The 19,367-nt window shown below is 33.3% G+C and overlaps 2 protein-coding genes across 2 annotated transcripts; one reads left to right on the plus strand and one right to left on the minus strand.

Annotated features, from left to right (window-relative positions):
• The first annotated feature begins 869 nt into the window (after positions 1–869).
• LOC18586663 (cytochrome P450 714C2-like) lies at positions 870–3,061 on the plus strand. Its single transcript, XM_018129047.2, has 5 exons — positions 870–1,164; positions 1,282–1,508; positions 1,709–1,956; positions 2,058–2,412; positions 2,636–3,061. Exons 1-5 carry the CDS (start codon positions 870–872, stop codon positions 3,059–3,061), a joined length of 1,551 nt encoding a protein of 516 aa, XP_017984536.2.
• A 7,569-nt stretch (positions 3,062–10,630) lies between these two features.
• LOC18586664 (uncharacterized) lies at positions 10,631–13,285 on the minus strand. Its single transcript, XM_007010157.3, has 5 exons — positions 12,648–13,285; positions 12,366–12,487; positions 11,938–11,978; positions 11,733–11,831; positions 10,631–11,053 (listed from the first exon to the last, which is right to left on the minus strand). Exons 1-5 carry the CDS (start codon positions 13,186–13,188, stop codon positions 10,873–10,875), a joined length of 984 nt encoding a protein of 327 aa, XP_007010219.3. The 5' UTR covers positions 13,189–13,285; the 3' UTR covers positions 10,631–10,872.
• Between the last annotated feature and the right edge of the window lie 6,082 nt (positions 13,286–19,367).

Below are 19,367 nucleotides of genomic sequence, written 5' to 3' on the forward strand. Positions count from 1 at the left end.
ATTTGCATCTTATCAGATAGAAAAAAGAGAATATTGATGTTGTTTTTTTATAAAAAAAAAAAATTCATTACAAAGCTACCAAAGCAAGATGCAAAGAAAGCAAGAACAGTCCGAACCGAAAAAAACAAAGAAAGTCCCGCCCATCTGATAAAACAAAAGAGACCAAACCACCCAACAGGAGAACAGCAAATGGATTATGAAGGAAGCTAGAGAACCTAATTCTCATCTTCTAAGGATTTAATATTCCTTGTTATGTCTTAGGTAACTCTATCTTTGAACCGTCGTTGTAAGGGAACGGTTTATTCTGATAGAGGGTGAAGAAATGTTGCGATTGAGTGTCTAGTAATATTGGAGTTCCACCTTGGAATAATGAATGCAAATTTTTGATACATTAATAGTGTATAATTTCTATTTATTGTTTGATTATGATAAATATTAATAGAGTGTAATTTCTATTTATTGTTTAATTATGATGAACTATCATTTTGTTATAAGCAGAGTTTAAATGTTTTAGGGAATTAATTTTGAAATAAGGTGACGTGTGTATTTAATTTTGATCGTGCAAGATGCAAGATATGCTGAATGACTAGGTCAATTGATTAATTTGTAATGGACAAAAATGAGAATATAGTGACAGTCGCAATATACCCCCCTTCCATGAGTTGAAGATTCTCAGTTCTTGCATCCAGTTAACCTACCTTTAATGTCTTTTATCATATACCTTCTTTTGTAGCAATTTGGAAAATCATGACCTTAGGACTGAATCCTAATAGGTTCCAGTACTCGGTCTATATATATCTTGGGCATCCAAGGATTGAGTACCGCAATCCACACAGCATTGAAAAGGGGAAAGAAAAGAGTTACAAGCCATGGCGCTGCTATTGCTACTTGTCAAGATCACTGGCACAAGTGTGTTGATGGCATTCATTGGCATGCTCATACACCTGTTTGATTCGATGATTTTGAATCCTGCAAGGCTTCGTGCCAAACTGCGAAAGCAAGGAATCCGGGGTCCCCCTCCAACACTGTTGCTGGGAAATACCCTTGACATAAAGAAGACACAATCTAAGTTGTCGATGTTGCCGCAAGAAGGAGAACAAGTGATAACCCACAATAGTTCTTCCACTGTGTTTCCTTACTTCGAACAATGGAGAGAACAGCATGGTATATGAATTTATAATTTATATCTTAGAATCTAATTCCAATCATACTGCTTAAAAAACCATGAAGTGTGAGTATGAAAGAACCTTTTCCTTGATAATTTGTGATCCCTTTTTGCAGGCCCAACGTTTTTGTTTTCACTAGGCAACATACAGATTTTACACGTAACTGATCCTGATTTGGTGAAGGAAATAATTACATGCACCTCAATGGATTTGGGAAATCCTACGTACCAACAAAAGGAGCGAGGTCCTCTGCTTGGCAAAGGCATTCTAACTTCAAATGGTGCATTATGGGCACATCAAAGGAAAATCATTGCTCCTGAATTATACATGGACAAGGTCAAGGTATAATGGATATTTAACCTTGTACTCCGCAAATATAGATTGTCATCGTCAACATGCTGAAGAGTGCTGATATGCATACTAGCACTTATTTAAGATTATCCTATTCCTAGAATTGTAGGGCCAGTAAGTTTGTAGTTTCTTGAAACCCATCATCATGCAAATGGTTCTTAGAGTATCTTATCTATTCTGCCAATGTGTAGGGTATGACGACCTTAATGGCAGACTGTTCTGTTATGGTGGTGAACGAGTGGAAAAGCAAGATTGACGGTGAGGGTGGAATTGCAGACATAAAGGTTGACGATTATTTGAGAAGGTTTACCAGAGATGTTATCTCAAGGGCTTGTTTTGGAAGCAATTATTCCCAAGGGGAAGAGATCTTCTTCAAGATTAGAGCTCTGCAAGAAGCCATGTCTAAAAAAGTTTTATCTAATGGGTTCCCTGGAATGAGGTTCAACTTTTCTTTAGTTCTTCAATTGGATAATTCAATTAAGAAACCGACAAAAATTGCATAGTAGAACTGATATAAATAATTGAATTTTGAACTTTCAGATATCTTCCGACTAAAAGCAACAGGGAAATATGGAGGTTGGAGAAAGAAGTTCGGGCGTTAATCTTGAAGGCTGTGTATAAAACCAAGGAAGAAAAATCAAAGGAGGACCTATTACAAATGATCCTAAAAGGCGCTAAGAACAGTGATTTAGGCCCTGATGCAACAGATGACTTCATTGTTGACAACTGCAAGAATATATATTTTGCTGGGTATGAAACTACTGCTATTACAGCAGCTTGGACCTTGTTGCTGCTAGCCTTGAACCCAGATTGGCAAGACAAAGTTCGTGCAGAGGTTCTTGAAATTTGTGGGGGCAAATTACCAGATGCCGACATGATCCGTAAGATGAAAGCAGTAAGTATAATTATCATTGCCTTTAGTCCAACAAAATAAGCCTTGACGAGCAAGAATTTGCTTCAAATTATCAGGACTTTGTGCAAAGAATAAAAAATGAAATCTTTAGTAGAAACTAACCTACTTGACATCTTTTGTCCAAGTTACTCCGAGTATACCAGAATTAGACACATATGGTGAGAGGCAATCTCACGTCTTGAAAATGTTTTTGAATGGATGCCAGCTAACGATGGTGATCAGTGAGACACTACGGCTATACCCTCCAGGCGCTATTATATCGAGGGAGGCCCTGGAAGATATGAAATTTGGAGATATTCATGTGCCTAAAGGAGTTAATATATGGTTACTGCCAGCGACACTTCACCAAGATCCTGAAATATGGGGACCTGATGCTGACAAATTCAATCCTGAAAGGTTTTCCAATGGAGTCAGTGGAGCCTGCAAGTTTCCTCATGTTTATTTGCCTTTCGGATTCGGACCCCATACATGTTTGGGACAGCATTTCGCCTTGGCAGAACTTAAGCTACTTCTTGCTCTTGCCCTGTCAAACTTCACATTCTCTCCCTCACCAAAATATAGGCATTGTCCATCTCTGAGTTTGATTATAGAGCCTAAACATGGAGTGAATCTCATAGTTAGGAGGCTGTGAGCTATCCATGAGAAGTATTCTTTAATGTTCTTTGATTTATATTTTCAAGTTGATTTCCTACTATCCGAGGGTAACAAGATATGAAATAAAAGAAAAATCTACTTGTATTTGGAGGGAACCAAAGATAAGCAGCATCCGAGCTAGATTGAGTTCTCTGTTAAAATGCATATGTTCAGAATATATAGCAGTGGAACTTTGGTTACGAACTGGGGGAATTAACCAGTCCATTAAAGCTAGCTAGTTAATTAGCTGCATTTTCTAGGATACTCCCCATTTGTAATGCTTGTAACTGTTAGTTTCTTTGTCTCCCATAAATACGAATTTTTTTTTTATAATTCAATAACAACAATTGTTATATAATATACAAGCCAGGATCTACCATAAGAAAATTATAGATTAAGATATACATATCTTAAAAACAATTCAAGAACCTTGCCTCGAAAAGGGATTAAAATATAGAACAAAGATACAGGTACCTCAAAAGTGATTCAATTGTCTTGCCTCCAAAGAAATTCAAGCTTTTTCTTTTTCTAAGGTTCTTTGTTTTCTAAAAGCTGTTACTAATTAATTTTGATGACCAACTAAGTTGCAACCCTTACGTTTATAGATATAATAATTGTCACGACCCAAAACCCCGGACCATGACCGGCGCAAGGGCCCAATAGACGTAGTCCATTAAGCCCAAGCAAGCCTATTAATCTGACATGTTCATCATTCCATCATAAACTGCTAAGTCATATTTCATAACATAGAATCAAAATAATGTTAAACATTACCACCTCATATTGGCATACCAAACAAGTATATATACATTATCTACAACATGTATCTTAATAATTTACATTAGGTTTGTCTATACACAACAAAAGAATACTCGACTTCCAACAGAGGGACTCGGACGAATGTACAACTACTGAATGCTAAGTCACCTACCAAAAGATGGATACAAGTCTACAAGGACACCTCGTCCTAGTTACCGGCTGCCTCGTGATCTGAAAACATGAAGTTGAAAATAGTGAGTATAAACCCAGTGAGTGAACAAGGAAGGAAACAAGCAACCATAAGGGAGAATTTAAAATCATAATGCACTTGTTTTAAAACAATGCAATTTAATTTCATTCACATTGAAAACCCCTCATTAAACCCTTAAATAATTAATCACCTGGTAATGATGAACCCATACATAACAAATAATTTGAAAAATGAAGGCCTCAGTGATACACAAGCAAGTCAAATGTGACAACGAATCTTCACTGCAGCGACGTTGGGATTAAGTTATTAGCTGAACGAGGGTTCCTCAACTGACCAAGGGTTTCTCACCAAACCTACTCATTTTAAACTTAATTCACTTATTCCTTAATGTTGGAAGTCCAAGCTCAACTATGGTACCAAAGAAATGGAAAATGGAGCAGCAACCAAACCAAAAAGGAAACAAAATAGAAAGTTTTTCGCTGCAGCGAGATTCATTCTCGTTGCAGCGAAATTTTGGTCCAAAAACAGAATGTTTCTCGCTGTAGCAAGAAGCTACAGTACCTTTCTCACTGCAGCGAGAACCAAACTAGTGAGGCTCTCAAAAACCTGAAAGTTTCTCGCTGCAGCGAGAATCAGAACATTAAGAAAAAATGTCCTTTTTCCCTTAAAACAAAGCCATCCTGCTAAATAACAAAAGCAATATGTAACACATGCAAACTCTCAAATTTTAACAAATCAAATGCTTCCACTTTTGCATTTCAACCATATACCACATATATATGTGTGTGTGTGTGTGTGTGTGTGTGTATATATATATACATATATATATATATATCAATCATCATGTACATCATCCCGTCATGATCATGCACATCATCCCATATCCCTAACTCATGTGCACTCTCTACTCGCACATGACTAGGTCATCACCAGGTTATGAGCACTCCCTACTCGCACATAATCGGGTCATCATCGACTTATGCGCACTTCCTACTCGCACATAGCCGAGTCAATGTCATTACACAACAATGTATTCATATATATATATATATATATATATATATCAACACAATGTGGTAGTGCATGAATCAATAATAGTCACATGTCACAACATGAAGACAATTTATCAAAAGCTTGTTCCCAAGGCACTTGTTTTTATGAAAAGCTAGATAATCCATTCAAATGTTTGGCAAATACATTATATCCCCAAAACAAGTTTTGAATGCAGTTCACTCACTGATTTATTCTTGAGCCTTTAGCTGACTCTAATTCCCATAATGATCTAATTGGGGTGATGGGGCTTCGTTATAACCTAAAATCACATTTGCATCAGCAATAGGTCAATTCACATACTATAAACCCTAAAAGCTATCTTTTAGCTAGCTTTGACACATTAAATGGCTATCAATGTTCACTATCTTAATCACTATAAAATGAATGAACATCCTCAACAATAAAATAGCTTATAATCTCAATTACTAGCCATTATCCACAGCTAAAAACCAAGCTTAGTTCATCACTCACCCTAGGGTTTCTTTATAGTTGAATTCTCTTCCAATAGCTTCCAAACAAATGGGGTAATTCTCTTTTTCTCTCTCTAAAACACCCAACTAGTGAGAGAAAGTATGGAAATAAGATTTTTCAAGGGTCTTGAGGTGAGAGAGTGAGAGAATACAAAAGTTCTAGTCAAAAGGGCTCAAAGCTATGAAAATTAAAGCTCGAGAGAGAAAATTATGCAAGCTCCATATCAAACTTCCATGGAGGTTGGAAGCAACGTGAGATGGAAGAAGAAGAAGAAGAAGACAAGCTGCTGGAAAAATGGGAGAAGAAGCTGCTGGAAAAATGGGAGAAGAAGCTACTGGAAGAAGGATATTTATAAGCCAAACTTATCCACTCCCTTGAAATTACGAAAATGCCCTTGACTAGTTAACTTGTTCTCATGCAACCCTTTGTGCGATCTTTTTACCCTTTTTAACACTAAGACCAAGTCCATAATGGTCTAAACATGCTTGGGTTGCATAACTTTTAAAAGTTTTAACTCGAGGTGCAAAATGACCATTTTACCCCTATTGTGAAAATTATTATCATTTCTAGTTTTCTTCGTGTTTTCATCATTACACATCATTTATGCGGTCTTATGCCTATTTAGACCTTAAAATATCATAAAACTTTCTTCTGGGAGCTTATTAGAGAAAATGATGAAACTACCCTTAGCTTGTATTATTGTGTCTATGCCTAGTTACAAGCCTATAGAGGTTGAGGTCTCACACTAATTGACTCGAATCTATTAGATCTAATCATAGTCTGACAAGACTTATATTTTCAACCCCAAAGAAGAATATGCATAAGACCCTTAAAGATCTCTCTTTACAACTATGAGCCTAAGTCCCTGTCATCTCATGACTCATATTTTACTTGGAATTTCATTTAATCTAATATTATCATTTAGTTTATTAAATTAATTAAGAAACCTTATTTGCCTAGTAATTGTAATAATGTCCATCAACACATTATAACTTACCTCTACAAAAATAAAAATCTCAATGAAATCCCTTTCATTACAATCTTTACTAATGATCAATCCTCACCATACTATATTCCGAATGGGCTTTATGAATAAATAATTTCCACTGTCACATCCAACCCATTTAATACCAATTCATGATATTCATTCTTGTTGGACTATGAAAAATATTTTTCTTCAAAACACGAATATATAAACTTAATATAAATAATATAATTCACAAACATCTTTTAGAAAATATACTGGCTAGATTTCTTGGGTCCAACAATCTTATGAAAATTGCTTGAATATCTTTCTTAATAGAGAATGATGAATTCTTTATTGAGCATCCAATATAATTTATTTAGCATGTACATAACCCAATATACCAGGATATAACTTTTAAATTCAACATCACCTATTAGTAACATCAAAGTCATATATATACTAAATAAATTATATTGACCTCTCAAGTCCAAGGACAATTAATAAATTGTAATAGAACTCTTTTTAATTATTGACAATGATTGACTTATATGAAGCTCTTTAATTAAATCATGCTCAATGTATGTATCTCATACACTATACCCACTTGTTTACTTTCAGGTCACTACCCCAATGCTAGAGTTAAAATATTCTATCTTTTTTATCAAGACATAACAAGTATAGGTTTTAAACAATTTGTCACGTTTAACCTAGAATACAAACAAAGAAATGAAAAACTACTAATTTTCGTTTAACAGTTCATCAACTATTAGCATAGTTTTTCTATAATATTACCAAACAATTATGATCATATCATAAATGTCATAAATATATAAAATACACATTAAAATATAATATATATGAAATCAATAATTAATGTAACAATTTAAGGTAAAATACTCTCATCATTTAACTTTTAGTCGTAATTTCACGTGAGTCTGTTAGTTTTGAAATAAACAGTCTGTCCTAAAAGAATATCTTTCACTAAACATATAAGTCTAACAGTTAATATTTTCGTTAATGTGATGACATGGTAATATTGAAAAGATAATTTTACCCTTCATTAATTTTAAAAATTATCACTATATAAATTATAATTTTTTATTTTTAAATATTTTTTCTCTCTTTTGAAAAAAAAAATTCTCTTCACCCACTTGTGACCAACAGCACCTAATGCTCCTGAGGGAAGGGAGCATTGATCTGGTGCTCATAAAGGAGCGAAACACTCAGTGCTACCTAGGGAGCATCTAGAAAAGATCACTAGATCGATGCTCCCAAGAGTGCTCCCCTCCCTTAGGGAGCACCAGATCAATGCTCCCCTCCCTTAGGACCACTATATTAGTGTTCCCCTCCCTTGTGGAGCACCTGCACTAAGGTGGTCAACTGTCGTTAGTTAGTCACATTGTTTGAGAGAAAAAACAAGAAAAAAAAAAGATATTTTAGTCCTTTCATATTTTTTGTTAACGATTATTGCACTTCTTGGTTTCATTGTAGATTTTAAAACCTAATGAATACATGTAAAATTATGATTAAAACTTAGGGGTGAGAGTATTTTATCCAATAATTTATTTATCTAATAAATAAATAATAAATATGGTTTTTAAGGGTATATGTCTAACAATAACAGTTTTTTATATGCTTTTTCGAATATGGAAATAAAATTTCATCCATCATTAAAATAAACAAAAGATAAATAAAAAATATCTATTGTACTAATTAACTTTATTACTATTATTTACATATTGCTTTCAAAATGGAAATGTCGATGGGCTTTGGATTGTCACGGGCTAAGGAGTTGTTAGAAATATAACTTTAAAATCAAGAAATAATCCATAAACTAAAAAAGTTAATAAAAAATAAAACTAATTGGGTACTTACTTTTCAACAAATTACTACTTTATTTCACCTTTAGTGGATGATATATATTGCTAAAATTTATGGTGAATGACTAATAATAATCAATGCAGTAAAATGAAGATTAAATATCAATCAATCAAAAATTATTGATTTTGAGGAACCAAATTGTTAATATTTGATATAAAATTATTTTAAATTAGTAATAACTTTTAATTTACTTGTTTTTCTTTTATTTGTATGAATGATTTTTGAAAAATTATTTTTCTTCTATTAAAAATCAAAATTAGAGACATATCACAATGAAAAAAATTTAACCTTGAATAACTTAATTGAAGTAGATAAATTTTGACTCAACTTGAATGATTTGTGGAATTCAACCTAATTTTGCTTTAAAAGTCAACAATTTGAAACTTGAATTGATCCAATTTGAATGATCCCGACGTCAAACATGAATAACCTGAATCCAAAGTGATCCAAACCCAAAACAACCTGATCATGCATGAAAATGACCTGAATTCATTTTTACCCAAAGTTACACGACCCAACTTGCCCAATTATCAACTCTAATAAAAAAAATTCAATTAATTTTAATTACTAATATTTGTAAATTGTGAATGATTTTGAAACCTACAATTATTCTACGCGCTATTACTACTATAATATATATATATATATATATATATATATATATATATATATATATATATATCCTTATACATAATCATTTAAATAAATATTATATGAGTTATGATATTTTTTTATTAATAATTGAGTAAATAATTAATGAAATAATTTAATTTTTCCACCAAATAGGCAAATATATATAAATTATTGTATAAACTGGCATACAAGAAATCAAAAAAATTGTATAAAATTGATTATTGTATATTTTATATAACAATCTATTTAAATAACATTGACACTATATTAATATCAAAAAACATATAATTATTAAAAATAGACCGAACCGACAATTAGATAGTTGAACCGGTGACTTGGTCAGGAGTTGAATCATACACGCAAATGACCAAGTCAAACCTGATTAACTTCTTAAGCATTAATTTGGTACTAACTCAGATGACTAACCTGATTTTGATCCCATTTACGTAGGAGCCTAAGACCTCCATTCTAACCCTTTTCTTTTTCTTCCATACTCCTTTCGAATCTTGAAAATTGTAAATAATACGTGGGAGAAAAATATTCTAAAAAGGGGAACAGGAAAAAGTTTTCCCCTCTCTCCCTCCGTTTCTATATTTATTTATTTTACAGATGACTGCTGTCCTGTCCTTCCTTTTATAGTGGACAATGAGATGGCTAAAGGTAACATAGCAGATCCCAAAGCATTTCTAATTTATCTTTCTCTTTTCCATGGGAACCAAACTTGGGAAGCATAAGTAAACAGTGTGTCTTCTTTACTTCTTCAAGACTTTCACTAGCAAGTTGAAACAAAAGAAAAAAAGAAAAAGAAACTCTCCATTAACTGGCTTTTTTACAACATCTGCTTGTTACCATGCCATGTATGTGTTTATTTGCATTCAACTAACCCACATCAACCACTACTTTTCCTTTTTAGTGGGGGGCAGGGTAAAGATGAGCAATTCTACCTTTAAATCTTCACCATTCAAATCAGGTGTCCTCCGGCATTAACGTGAGTGCCACTTCCTTCACTTCTCTCCGGCAACGAAGGGTGTGGGAATCTCTTTCTCTGAATCATTTCGAAAAGGAGGTCATATGCTTTGTTAAAAGTTAAACTTACAAGGGGATAAATATACAAATCTTCAAGTGTGAGAAGAAAATAGTATCAATATAGAGAAACAGCCAATGATTCAACACTTCTATGCCTCTGATCACGAATTCAGTCTCTGAAGAGTTCAGCAAACATCCACTAGAGAACACCTGATTATATGCTCAATTGCCGACGAAACATACAAACAAATGACTTAACTTTTATCGCTTTTCTACGTATATTTTGCAGATCTCAAAAACAGGGGTGCATCAGATTAAATGCTTGAAGAACAAGGATGCAACTACCTATTTCTGATGGAAGGTGCCTTGCCGAAGCTTCATGAAATCCCTAACGAGCAAATCCCTCTAATGTTCTCTCCAGGCCAGATAGTAAGACAGTTGCTCCTCTCCCAAAGAGGAGAAAAATTTTGTAAAGAGCTACAACATACTCAAAAGCCAAGCAGAAAGGAGGACCAGGATAATTCAATTTCCCAATATTTTCTGAGCTAATAAACAATTATAACTGCTTTTGGAGAAAAACTGAAATAACTATAATGCTTCACCAATTTGATGTATTGAAATGAGGTCTAAATATCAATCATGGAAACTACAAAACTGTATTGAGCTTATTGCAAGAGCTGAGGTAACTGCAGCAAATTTATCAACCTGAGACAACTTCTTGGTTCAATGGAATTCATCCATCATATAAAATAAGCTCTCCCTAAACTTATTTTTTATGCCATTATAATCATATAATGGTACCCAACTTCTATGTGTTTACTTGCGCGCAATTTTGTTCTGGCAAAGACTCCAATATGTCGTAGTGACCATACCCATGAAACAGCACATTAATGGGATTCTCCTTGTCCTTCTGGTACTCTTCACCATACTTTGCTATTTTTGTCAAATTACTGGAGCTTCTAGGAATCATGTAGACCGAAATTGGAGTCCTGGGCCCATTGAATAGAAATGGTATGTCAAATACTTAAGTCAAGTAAAATACATGGAAAAATAAACAAAGAAAATGATTTAAAACATGGAATTCAAGTTCAAAGTCCAACTTTTGGCTTTTGGTGACAATACAATTTGTACAGTGCATAAGAAAAGAACAATTTCTGTTTTGTTTGGACATAATTCCATGGATATCAGCATCATTCTATGCATAAAGCATATACCAACATAATGAACAAACAAGCCAAAGCTCATGCTGTAACCATCAAACAGTGGTCCAAACCTAGTTTCTTCAGAAAATATGCAAATTGACATGCTTGCACCAGTATGCAAGGTTTATGAATATAATACAGAATGGTCTGATTTCAGCCTGGCAGGGGACCCTCAACTATATCATCTTGCTAATATTCAAATTATGACTGCTATGACAGCTCGTTAATAGCAGCAGACCATTTTTGAAAATAATGGCAAAATTACAATTCAAATCAATATTCACGAGGTGCTCACATGGGTAGTAGTTAGCGTATTAAAAATAACAGCTCTTTATTTACAAGGTGTTTGCATGAGATATTTTATATGCTAACTTTCTCATTTGTTTGCAGAATGCATATTATGAAAATATTCATAGTCAAATTTCAAATAGAAATGAAGATGGTTAAGAAATAGCATAAAACTCACTTCAAAACATGAGAAGCCATCAGTATTTCAGGCTCTCCACCCCAAACATAAGGCTGTTGAATTTCCTTCACATAAGCATCAAAATCTCCCTCAATAAACCTGCACTTATTGACAGAAACCATATGCTCAATAACACCTTCATACTTCATCAAACAATTAAAAAAGAAAGTATCCACTTTCCAGGATAACAAAAACAAAGCTTTACCATTCTGTTTCTTCCCGCCTCTTCAAAAGCTCATTCACAACCTACAGAATTGAAAATTTGAAAAGAACACATTTTCAACTCCTGTTACCATTTCTGGCTAAAAAAGGAAAATTTATCTGATTAACCAATGATAAGACTTGTTTTGAATTCTTAGGTAACATTCGTTTTATATTTTCGTTCACTAATAAATTCCCGACATGTGCTAAAACAAAATTTCATCTGATTAAACCAATGATAAGACTTATTTGGAATTTCTTAAATGAAGTTTGTCTTACATTTATACTTGCTAATAAATTCGCACGCTATGCGTTAACATTGTTAATTCAATATTAACTCCAAATTGAGTTTTTAACTTTAGCTCCTAATACCGAGTTATAACATTTTAACAGTAAAAACGAAATTCACCTAAGGAACCTCACCAAACTCACCTGAGCTCTCAATTCATCCGCGAGTTCTCTTTGATGATTCTCATCCGGAGCATCTTCCCCACTCCTCAAGCAAGCTCCATGAGCTATTGCTCTAAAAAGACATCGGCCATCCGCTAACACCCCTGCCAGTACCAATCAAATACGCATTCAAGTTTGGCTTTCTTTTTTTCAAGTAATGAAACTATTTTTCACCAACAAACATTCGATAATTAGTTCAAACTAACCTGTAATCAATGAAACTATCTTTCACCAACAAACATTCGTTAATTAGTTCAAACTAACCTGTAACCTTGCAATTATCTGCAGCAGCAACCGAAGAAGAACTACTACTACTCTTCTCATCGGCGCTTAAGCGACTTACTAAATTTAACTCGGCGCCTTCGATTTTGTCATCGGCGTCGGGATTAACGTCGACAAATTCAATCATCGGAGCGAGACAAGCGCAAACTCCAAAGAGAAGCCAAGCAGAGTCCGGCCGGTGAAGCCACCGAGCCGGTCTGGCATCCCAAGCCACATTCCAAGATCCTTCACCTTTCCTCTCCACATTCTTCCACACTTCCCCTCTCCTCCGCCCTCCTCCGCCACCGCCACACGGCAGGATCGCATGCCATATAGAAGCCGCACCGCCGTCGGAGCCGCCAAGCCGACAAGCCGTGGAGTGGTGCCGGCAACGCCGATCATCGGCTGATAAGTCGGCGAAATGTGTCGGCCATTCCACTAGACGGCTGTCGTGGTGGTGAGCGGCTAAGCCGCCGTGGGCGATGAGAGAGAGTGAGTTAAGGATCCAAGGCTTGGGAGGTCGTGCGCACAATACTCCAAGCATCACCGAACTGTTACTAACTTAACGCCGATCAAGGTACACGCTCTTAGCCTACGCACCGATGACATTCATTCTAGCTCTCATATAAATAAATTCTCCCAACTTTTTTGCCCCTTTTGGCCTTTACGGCGAGAAAGAGAAGACGGTGGGGTCCACCAGGAAAATGAGTTGGTAAAAGATTTCCAGATTGTTCCCCTTTTTTCTGAATTTTCATATTTTGCTAAAATGTCAAAATGCCGAAATGTCAAAGATGACCTCATCAGTATTATTCTGGCATTTAATATACAGGGGGAGAAATGTAAATGTATCGATTGCGTTTGAGAAAATTTAGGTAATGGCACGTGCAGGTCAAATTAAAATATTAGGGTCACGTGTTCGCTGGAAAGTTGGAGATATCACCTTTTATTGGTACAGCAAGGGAAGGTGTTGCACGGTTTCAGTGGAACCGCACGCTTTTTGGGGGATGCGTGGGCGCAGGAGAAACGAGTTCAGGTATGACTGAGGATATTTTAGTAAATTTGGCATTTGTCAAGCAATTAGGATCTTTTTGGTAGGTTTGCCGAATATTATTATCATTATATATTTTGTAGTAAGCGGTAGGTAAAGATGGTTGTGGTTAAACCCTAGGCCAAGCAATTTTAAATTTTGCTTCTTTTGTCTAGAAATTAAAGAGAATCTGAGATTTATGACATTGATGCATATTTTTTGTTAGTCTAAAACTATATAAAGCTACAATATTTCTTAATAAAACATAAATAAAAAAAAATTTATATTTGACACATGAACGTTTACTTGGTCGGTTGTGATTTGTCATTGTCACAAGAACTCAAAAGCAAATGAAAAACAAGACAGGGGTTTGAGAGAAAGCAGTGAGAGAGAGTTGAGAGAGAAACAAAAATAATTTTATTTTTATGTAAAAATTATAAAATATTGATATTTATTTTTATGGATTTAAAGAGTTGTTATTTTATTTATTAATGATATGTTATTTTATGGTTGACTGCAGTATATAACTTTTATACATGATCAATACATCAAATATAAACTCAATTAAAAATATCCAAATAAAAAAAAAAACATTTGTATTTTTCATTATTAGTGTAAAAATCTATGATGAGAATGCGAGTGAATGAATTATTAGTGTACTAAAATTCTTACCCTGCGTTTCCAAGAAGTTGAACAATGAGGAAAAATGTATGTTCAAAAGACACGAATTTTTGTACGCAACCACACCCAGTCCAATCAAACAAGAAACACAACGCAAATGTAGTGGGCTCACCTAACAAAGAATGCCATATTTAATTTTTGAACAAAGCAGTTTCAAAAGACGATTAAGCATTTGCTCACCAATACTGATATTTACTTATAATTATTGTCACTTAAAATTTTCAAATCAACATTTGAAGACCTGTTGATTCTAATAATTATAATAATGTGATATGATATAGGGACTAAACCCAAATTTGTCACCATGATTCATTATTAAATTTTGTCGTTATACTTTTAATTATTTGAGTAGATTTAATTCACTATAAAAATATTGTCTCATTTGTGACAGAAATTTTTTTTCATCACAACTGTTAGTTCATTAATTATGCCATTAATGACTTCTATTTGTTCATACAATTGATGTCCTGATGTATATTTAATTCAATTTGTGGAGTATTTTAGTTTGGTTAAAGTAAAAGTATATATAGCCATTCTAATTGTCTGTCATTTTATCTTTTAGCTCAAGAAGGAAGTAATGCTTTTGTCGGTGAGCATTGGAATCACATGGAGTAGGTATTGCTTGTAATTTGACAAAATCTTCAATTTAAGCATATTTTAGATCTATTTATTAATAATTGTACTAGTTCATGTACGTGCTTGAAATTATGTTTAATATGGTGGGAAATCTTGCAAAATGTTACAATATAATTTGTTATTAATTTCTTTTTCCAATGAAATAGAGAATTATACATATATATTATTGTATTTTCATGTAATTAATGAAAAGAGAATATTAAAATTTATAGATATAAATTATCTGTGATCAATTTTTTAACTAGTGACAGATTAGATAAGTTGTGGGATCTTTTATAGGTATTTTTAATTGTGATGGGAACTAGTGATGCAAGATTTTTTTTTATATAAAAATTGTTTGGTGTGTTATTGAAAATTAAATATTGAGTAGATTTTTCATTGAATATTTTGTAAAAGAGAGACATGTGTAGTGTCTTCTCTTTTATATATGGAGAATTCTTCTTTAGAAGAGAATAGAAACAAATGGAAATGGAAAAGGAGGAGAAAACAAAGAAAAAAAAAAGGGGAAATTGAAAAGCACTAGAGATTTTGACGTTTGAAAATTTTATTTTTATTTTATGTAAAATTGTTTTCTTTAATTAACCTATTTATTTTGTATTATTGTATAAAAAATGAAATAAATTTTTTTTGAAAATTTTATTTTTATTTTATGTAAAACTTTTTCCTTTAATTAACCTTATTTATTTTGTATTATATAAGCAAATTGAATAAGAAAACATAATTTTATAAAATATTTAAAATATGATCAAATATAGATATTTTGTCAATGAATTTAAAGTTTTTTAAAAATTATTATTATATACATCGACAGTAGAATTTTTTTTAATTTCACAAACGGATTTATACAATCGTAACGTGCCTATTTCATAATTAACAAATTTATTATTTTTTAAATATATCTTAAACAGACATGCAGTACCTTTCTAAACCTATTTATAAAATTAAAAAAACCTTCAAAGTCAATATATTAGAAAAAACTACCTGTTATAAAAAATAATAAAAATACATCCTGAACCTAACCTAAGGATTCATATATAGTCTATGATGAGATTCATGCCAAAGTCTGGTCCTCATAACTGACTGAAACGTAGAGCTCTTCATATCTAAACACATGCTGGTGCTGGCCGATTATGGTTGTCAAGGCATCGATATGGAGCAGCTTTCACGACTCGTTGGATTAATTGCTGGAAAGTGGGAGACGCATTCCAAGAGCCACCAACCAAACTGTCCCAGACAAATGAGAAACACCTACTTGACTTAACAACTGGAGAAGGAAAGAAAGAAGAAGGAACCAAATATCTCATATGGCTGTCGTTTTCAGATGCTTTCTCTTGTTAATTGCGTGGTAGAACTCCTCCCCTTTTTGTCGTCTTCTGTTTCTTCCATGCTTTCACGACTCTCCTTTCGTTGGGGATCATACATGGATTGTCATTTTGGCTGTACATGCAGCTACTAACAATTTACCTTTTGTTTCGAGTGGAAGTCTGCAGGGAGATTCAAATCCAAATATGATAAATATGCATGTACCTTCCATTTAAAAATATGCTAATGCTGATTTTTGTGTAATTTAAAGTACTAAGAAGAGTTAAAAAAATAAAGGTCAATGGAAAAAATATATTAATAACTTGTTTTATAAAACTGATAAAATAAAAATAAAATTTAATTTAGCAAATTGGCGAATATCTAGATAAAGTTACTAGAGTCGTTTTATCCACTCTTTTGAAGGCATAATAATTTTATTGGAAATTTAAGAAGGATGATATGAAAATGAACCAGAGAGCTTATGGAGACAAGTGATAACAATGATGAATAACTATGAATCTAGTGCCATGTTACCCAACACCGATGTTACTTGCAATTGCTCAAATATTTGAAAAAATATTATATATCTTTTATTGCCTACTGACAAATTTTTCTTGCAACTAACAACTAATTTTGGAGTGGCCGCTTTGTTCGATATTGGCAAAATGCTTGGCTTGATGATATGGTGTAAAAATCAACATTTTCGAGGTTTTATGTGTTGGTAGTTAATAAACATGGGAAATTATGTGAGTGGATAAATTTTGGCTGGAGATGGAAAATTGAGCTAAGAGGACAACTATTTAGTTGGGAGTTTCTATAGTGGACTAGTTTATGGAGTTTTCATAGAAACTTCTCACTTGATGATGGATTTAAAGATGGGTTGGTTTGGAAAGCTTCAGTTTTTGGTAAGTATTCTTCAAAATCCTTTTGCCAATTAGTTTGTTCTCAACAATTTACAAATAGGAGTCTTTGGAAAAAAAAAAAATTTCACTTGGTTATGCGCCTTGCAGAGTTGAAATTTTTGTTTGGCAATTAATGTGGGAACGTATAGTTGTTAAATCTGAATTAGTTCGTAGGAGGTTAGTTAGGGAGGATCAAGCTATTTGTGTACTCTGCAAAATGAAACTAGAAACTGTTAAACATATTTTTTTCACATGTGAGGAAACTTGGATGATTTAGGGGATGTGGTGTTCGGATTGAAATATTTGTTGGGTAACAATTTGTTAGTGTAGTAAGCTCAATGCAATAAATACCTAGAGGAGGAGGAATTGGTATTTTAAAAATATTTTCTTTGCAAGCTCAATGAAAAATTAATTCCTTTCAAAGACAAATTTCCTTCTTGTGTCAAAAAACAAAGCAAGTGATTTTTCTAAAACAAGTTTTCAACAATAAATCACAATGCACAAAAGTAAATCAAGACATAAAGATTTTTATAGTGATTTGGCTTTCTTTAATGCTTACGTCGTCTCCCTTGGCTCACTAAGAAGTTTTGAATCCACTCAAGGAAATGTGCTTTTTAACGAGATCAAGCATTAAACCCTTACAATCGCTTTTTAACGAGATCAAGCTACAACCCTTACAACATTTTTTCACGAGATCAAGTAGAATCACTATATGCTTTTTAACATAAGTAAGCTAACCCACAAAGTGGCTTTTATCGGGTTCAACCACAAACCCTTGCTAACTTTTCAAGGTTAAATTATAACCTTTACAAATGTGTGTACAAAGGAGTAATAGCAAAAATTTACCTCATAAAGGCCGATAGCTAAAAGTTTATGCTTTGGTGTACAAGAGAAGAAATATCTCACAAATATCAGCTCAAGGATTTGCAAGCGAATGAGCTTTTCAAGGCTTGATGGAAGACTAAAGTGATATCTAGAAAAGAATAAAGATGTAGAAGTTTCTCTCCAAGGTTTTCAAATGTTTGCTGGTCTTCTCTTTTTTCAAAATGAGTCAAAAATAGCCTTTTATACTTGTAAGGAAATTTAAAGTTGTTCAACACAAGTTTGAAATAAATCTAGCCATTAGTAGCGATTGCTAAGTCTATAAGATTGACTGCCTAGTCTTAAAATAAAATTCCAATTTTGTAACCCTCACTCTTAAGCATGTATATTGTTTTAGGAACTATAGATTGAGCTAAATGTTGAAAAAGGTAGAAAGGTGGAGTTGCTTAAAAAAAATTCAAAAATTATTAGAATTCACCCCACTACCTACAATAAAAAGATATAAGTTTGGACATGTGAAATTGTGATAAAAAAAAAAAAAGAGGAAATGAAGAAGTGTTGAAAAAAAAATTGATGAAAAAGGTGTACTTAGTAAAGGAAAATAAAGCTTTAGAGGTCCTAGAATAATTAGATGCTTAGGGTGATTTTGAGCCACATTATATCCTTTATCCTACTTAGACCATAACTTTACATTACAAGCTTAATAAAGACATACTGATCTTTGAATAAGTGCTAGTTTACATTAGTGGAAAGAGATGAAAAGCAAACTTATGGAATTCCATCACTTAGCTAAAATTTACATTGGCATAATCTCATCTGGATTGTATGATATCCTTTGTAAAAAGATCATTCACACACATAAATATTGTGTAATCCATTTGAGAATGAACTTACACTTGAATTGAGAATGAATTTAATGATTATCTATATTTCACTTTGAATTGAAATTGTGGGATAATTTCTGATGGAAAATGGGGAATTCATGCTTTGGTGAATTGCATCTCTATCTAGTTGTTTTGTTTTAGTTCTTCCTTTTGCTTGAGGACATGCAAAGTTTCAAGTTTGGGGGTATTTAATGTGTGCATCAAATACATATATTTCATGGGAGATGAAATACCTAGTTAGGCTAAGGTGACTAGATTTTGGATCAAATTTAGGTGTTTTTAGTTATTTTATTAGTTTAGTTTAATTTATGTTTAAATGTTTATTTTAGGTTAATTGTCACGACCCAATTTTTCGGGCCATGACCGGCGCATGAGCTCAATGAGCATAGCTCACTAAGCCCAAGCAAGCCTATCCATTTACCTTTGCTTAACAAATTTATCATATCATGCATACACACACACACCTTTT

Source organism: Theobroma cacao, chromosome 10 (genome assembly GCF_053813885.1).
Source record: "Theobroma cacao isolate CCN51 chromosome 10, ASM5381388v1, whole genome shotgun sequence".
NCBI classification, from domain to species: domain Eukaryota; kingdom Viridiplantae; phylum Streptophyta; class Magnoliopsida; order Malvales; family Malvaceae; genus Theobroma; species Theobroma cacao.